The sequence below is a fragment of the Ipomoea nil genome, unplaced genomic scaffold (assembly GCF_001879475.1).
Source record: "Ipomoea nil cultivar Tokyo-kokei standard unplaced genomic scaffold, Asagao_1.1 scaffold2338, whole genome shotgun sequence".
Classification (NCBI taxonomy): domain Eukaryota; kingdom Viridiplantae; phylum Streptophyta; class Magnoliopsida; order Solanales; family Convolvulaceae; genus Ipomoea; species Ipomoea nil.
In genome coordinates this window covers 1742570-1748769 of record NW_017618766.1, presented here as the reverse complement: position 1 = coordinate 1748769, position 6200 = coordinate 1742570, and the positions used below count along the sequence as shown (strand labels likewise).

The 6200-nt window shown below is 30.5% G+C and overlaps 1 protein-coding gene across 1 annotated transcript; it reads right to left on the bottom strand.

Annotated features, from left to right (window-relative positions):
* Positions 1-1400: 1400 nt before the first annotated feature.
* On the bottom strand, positions 1401-1955 carry LOC109151979. Its single transcript, XM_019299569.1, has one exon. It carries the CDS (start codon positions 1953-1955, stop codon positions 1401-1403), a length of 555 nt encoding a protein of 184 aa, XP_019155114.1.
* Positions 1956-6200: the final 4245 nt, after the last annotated feature.

Below are 6200 nucleotides of genomic sequence, written 5' to 3'. Positions count from 1 at the left end.
GAATATGCTCTCTAGGAGAAAAGATAACTCAACAATTATTATTATTATTATTATTATTATTATTATTATAACAAATAATATGTTCATTTTCAAAAAAATAAACCAAATAAAGAAATGCAATCTCTGTTTGGTTGAAGAGTTATTTTTTTTTTATGTTATGATGATTATTTTTACTTGAATACCATTAACCTATTTTTATGTATTTTAATAAATTTTAAAATTAAAATAAATAAATAATGTAGTGGTAAAATATAGAAATAAATTATTTAAAATTAATTAACTAATAGATTGAACAATAATTAACTAAGGCAATGAATTAAAATGACAAAATTTGCAATAAGACAAGGGAATGTGATAATACCTACGAAATGGAAGGGTATCTCACATTCCCATGTAATAAATATGTAATAGCTAAAAACTTTATGTGGAGGTTATGTTACATTTTCGGAAAAAATTGCATATGAGAATATTATCCCTGTTTGGTAAAAAATTGGCCTATGGGCCAATTTTGGCCTATTTGACCACTATTAATTGTTTGATTTAGTTAAAATATCAATATAAATGTTTGGTTAATTAGCTTTTTGCAACTCCAAAAGGCTAAAATTCAAAAAGCTACTCCAAGCAACTTTTTCAATTAGCTTTTTGAAAAAAGAAATTATACCAAACAGCTATCAGCTAACAGTTAATTTACCAAACACTTTTCTACAATCAGCTAATGTTATCAACTATTTATACCCTCTAATTAACATAATCAGCTAACATCTAACAGCTATCAGCTAACAGCCATTTTACCAAACAGGGCCTATATATTTCCAAACAAATATATCCTTGATTATCTTATATAACTTGAACAAAACGCCCTAAAGATTATCGAATCTTTGTTTGGTTATATAATATTCTCATGTTTAGTTCAAGTTATCTCTTTTTTTTGAGAGAGAATACAACTTCAGCTCCACTACACCCTTCAAACCCTAGGGGAGATACTCAAAACATCGTCTTATCCCCACACATGTGATTGCTACATCCGGTATCTAAATACCACATGTGTTGAGTTTCGTCATTCACATGACACGCTAGCAAAAGAGATACCTCCTCTTCTTTTTCTACCAAGTTGGTTTTTTCTTCGTCTGGTTTAGTCAGATTGGTGCGACAATCTGATTGATAGTGGCCAAATTTGTGACAACGATAACACTCAACCTTTGACAAGCCTCTCGGTTTATGGGTTGTTGAGGTATTATGGTCACCTCGCCTTCCTCCTCTTCCTCTACCTCTACCTTTGCCTCGTCCTCTATTTCCCCTCGATGATGGATGATTTTCTGTTGAGATCTTCAATGCTTGTTCTTCATTTTCGTGATGAATAAGTTTCTGCTCATGAATCATTAAAGAACTCTGTAATTCATCTAGGAAAGGTTTTCCACGTTGTTAGCTTCCTCTATGGAGCACACAACAAAATTGAACTTCGGTGTCTTGGATCGAAGAATCTTTTCAACAACATCAGAATCATCTATTTTGCTACCATGATTTCTCATCTTGTTGACAATCGCGGTTGTACGAGAGAGATATTCTGTAACTGACTCTCCCGACTTCATGCGGAGTGTTTCGAACTCTATACGAAGTGCTTGAAGCTCCTGCCTCTTTGTTTTTGTAGAACATTCATAATTTTTCTGCATGGAGTCCCATATACTCTTGGAAGAATCTTTGCATAGGATTGTCTCCAAGATGGGACGTTCGATGGCCTGAAAAAGATAATTTTTTGCTTTGAGATCTTTCAGTTTCAACATCTCCAATCTTGTCTGTTGCTCTTCTGACGTCCCCGCAGTTGGCTCTGCAACTGCAATCTCAATAACACACCAAAGCTCTTTCGACCTCAGGAAATTCTCCATTAGCATGCTCCAATGGTCGTAGTAACCATCAAAACGAGGAATAGCGGGTTGAACAAAATTTTCAGCTGCCATGTCTATCGAAAAGACTCTCTCTCAATATTCACTTCCTCTCACTTAGAGCTACTACTCATATGAATATTTAACCTGGCTCAGATACCAAATGTTATAAAATAAGGAGAAACAGAAGTACGTAAAACTCATATCTTTATTGTGCATGAGATAGCCTTTTATATAGGCATTACAAAACTAACCATATACTAATGAACTGCGCACTAACACCACGTACTAAGAAACTAACTGAGCACTAACAAGAAGTAATAAAATAATGCTAAAATACTAAAACATACATTATTATTTATTTCAATAATATTTAACAACCTTTGGTTCCCAGATTTTCATTGGGCATCATGTTTAATTTAAACTGAAGTACCTGTTGTTTCTGTTGCATGTGCCCATTCTCATGGATACTTTTTCTTAAAACAAACATTGGTTTGAAAGATTTTTTTTTTTTTTTTTTTTTTTAATTTGGCCAAAAACGCATTTCCAATTTTAAACTCTAGTTCTATTACAATACCAAATCGATTTGTAATTTTATATTATTTCATTTAATAAATTAACTATCTAAAATTAATAATTTTGGAAAAGGTACAAATTAGCAATCTTAATAAACATTTTCCCAATTTAATGTGTGTAAATTTATGAAACCTGGCAGCTGACTAAGAAAATGCGGTGGCTAAGGAAAACAATTCAATGCTATAATCCAGAAACCATATGAGTAGATATCCAATTGATAATTGTATTGTAAAAGAAGGCTTGTTAAAACTAACATTGAAGAAATTTATTTCACAAGGTCAAAGATTAAAATGGTCACCAAATCTCAAAAAGCCACATAAAGGCACTTTTTTTGGTAAAGTAGTTACTCTATCAGTCAATTATAGTTTATTTGACTACTATTAATTGTTTGACTGGTTAAAAAATCGATATAAATGTTTGATTAACTAACTTTTTGTAACTCCAAAATGCTAAAATTCTAAAAACTGTTCAAAACAACTTTTTCAATTAACTTTTTGAGAAAATAAATTATACCAAACAGTTATGAGCTGTTAGCTAATTTACCAAATACTTTTCTACAATCAGATAATGTTATCAACTAGTTATATCCTTTAATTAACACAATCAGCTAACAGCTATCCGCTAACAGGGCCAAAATAAAAGCAACATATATACAAATTAAACAAGTTATAAGCAAGACTTGGTGCCTCCAAACATCTCCTCTACAAAAGATTGAGACGTCTAAGGTGTTGCTCATGTCTAAGGATCCAATGTCGACGTGATTAATGGACACCACTATATACACTTGTAACATTTAAGATAAAGATCGATTGATACAAGAATAATGATGAATTGGTTGAACGGACTAAATGTACCGATATTATGAGAGAAAATGTATTGCTAGGTTCAAGGTAAAGGATTAAATCTGAGTAAGATTTAGTTTCTTGAGGATATGATTGTGTTTGTGCCAACTCCTTTTTACAGCCATGGTGGCATGAAATAAGCCATATACAATGCCACAAATAACAATGACAACTAGGGTAAGAACTAAGAAGAAGCACAACTGCAGACACGGTAGTAGAAGGCATCCTGCAGGTTGGCATGGGGGATGACGTTGTTGGTATTATTTGTTTCTTTCTCAGGTTTAGAATGGAGAAATGTGTTTAGAGTTGGCTTCCTTAGCTTCATTCATGCGGTAAAGCAAGCAAGCAATTGCACCGCTAGCTTTGAGTAGCGGTGGTGGAAGCCGTGGGCGGATTAGTTGTTCAAGAGATGAGGAAATTCATATTTCTTTACATAAATTCTGGTTTTGGTATATCTATTTTAGGGAAACCTTACTATATATATACGTGTCAATAGGCCTCATAACCTCCTGAAGCCACGACAAACTCTATACGGTATGCCATTAATTATTTACATAAATTAAATTTGAAAATAAATAAAATAGAAAATATATGTCTGTATCTCGTGTTATGCATTTTTTGTGCATTGAGTTATACATTTTTGTGCATTATGTTACAACATTTTGTACATTAAGCATATAGATTCTGTGCATGAAATTGATTAGTAGTTGTATAATACAGAACACATTGTATGTCTTATTTTTTGAATTCATGTCTTATGTATTATGTAATTATGTGTCTATATGACATAAATTATTTACACAAATCAGATCTGAGAATAAGTAAAATAGAAAACATGTGTATGTATATTGTGTTATGCGTTTCTGTGTATCATGTTTTGCATTTCTGTACATTAAGCGTAAGGATTTTGTGCATAGAATAAATTAAAATTTTGTGTTGAAACATGAAAAATTAAACAGAAAGTTACGGAATCTGTTAAAACTTATACATCATCGTTTTGATCCAGGGTCCACAATACTGTGTGAACCTAGTCCATGATATAAATTGCCCATTTACTCTAATAGGCTGGTACAAGGTATAAAGAGTTAATTTTAATAAATTATATTTTAGATCATAGTTTACATTATAAGGGGATCATTGATAAATGTTCATTTGTAATATATTGAAGGTTCATTTTCTAATTTACTATATGTTCATATTTAGATAGTATATTAAAAAATAAACTTAGTACACTAAAACCGAATCTTAAAAAAATGAACTTCTAGTATATTATATTAAAAATTTAACTTGTATGTCTGTGCGTTATCTATTTTACAATGTGGACAATGATTGGTTACCATATCAATAGGCCTAAAAGAAATTTCTATCTAATTATATGACTTGTATAAAAAAGATACAAAATAAAAAAGATTTGAGTGTTTGACAAATAACTGATAGCTGATTAAGTTAGCTAATAGCTAATTGGGTTAGCTGATTTGACTAACTGATAGTATTAGCTGGTTGTAAAAAAGTATTTGGTAAATAGTTATTTACTTTTAGTTGATTGTATTTAAATAACATATAAAAGATTGATAAATATATTGTGCTAATTTATTAACTCTTAAATTGCTTTTACAATATTTATTATTATTATTATTATTATTATTATTATCATTATTATCATTATTATCATTATTATTATTATTATTATTATTATTATTATTATTATTATTATTATTATTATTATTACGGTTAATTCATTTGGTTAACTTAAATATTGTGGTATTTCAAAAGAAAAAAGGACAATTTTTTTAAAAACATAATATAGTATGTGTGAAGTTGAACATGGAAAATGGAATGACTAGCTAATGTATTAAATGGTTACTGTTGTTTGTTTAAAAAATTAATTTAATATTTTTTTTTTTAAAAAGGAAAAATTGCTAGCCACCCTTCCTCCTCATGCGTCTCCGGCGGACCCCCTTTCCCCTCCTTCGTCTCCGCTCGGAGACGAAAAGAGATTCTTCAGCTCCAAGCCGGAGACAAGGGAGGGGGGGGGGGGGTTCTTTTTTTTTTTTTTTAAAGTTTTTTATTTAAAACTTATTAAAATAATTTTTTAAATAAAAATTAATTTAGTAACCGTCACGTCATCTAATTATCCGATCAACGGTTAATTACTTTAGGTTCAATTGCTTGAATTTGTGTTGTTCAAAGATCTAATTGTAAATTTTTTGAATTATTATTATTATTATTATTATTATTATTATTATTATTATTATTATTATTATTATTATTATTATTATTATTATTATTATTATTATTATTATTATTATTATTATTATTATTACTACTACTATTATTATTATTATTATTATTATTATCATTACTATTATTATTATGAAATAATTATATATTATAATTATAATTTCTTACAGTTATGTATGCGAGAGAATTCCACCTTGGAGCTAATCCGTCAATGTTTGAATTTCAGTCAAGGCACCAATGTGTATCTATTTGGAATGACTAAAACTTTGATGCCCAATTTAGGATATATAGATATGACGGTCAAATGTATACTTTTGAACCTCGAGAGCCTCAAATGATTGCAAATTTAAGGACAGTAGAATTTTACGGTGTTCCACATTTAGATCGTCGTATTAATCTTGATCATGGCCTCACCGCAACACTCATAGAGAGGTGATGGCCAGAGGTGCATGCCTTTCATTTTGCTTTTAATTTGGTGAAGTCAACATAACACTTCAAGACGTTGAAGTGTTACTTGGTTTGAAAGTTGACGGGCCTACGATTACTGACAAAGACAAGCGCTCACGTACGTAATGAATGGATTGTAGAATGTGACAGATTGTTGGATTTTGGCCTGATCCTGAAGCTGTGACAACGAGCAAGATACTCGGTAACGCGTTAC

Coding starts and splice junctions, on each gene's coding strand:
- LOC109151979 (XM_019299569.1), bottom strand. CDS start 1,955: ATGGCAGCTGAAAATTTTGTTCAACCCGCTATTCCTCGTTTTGATGGT.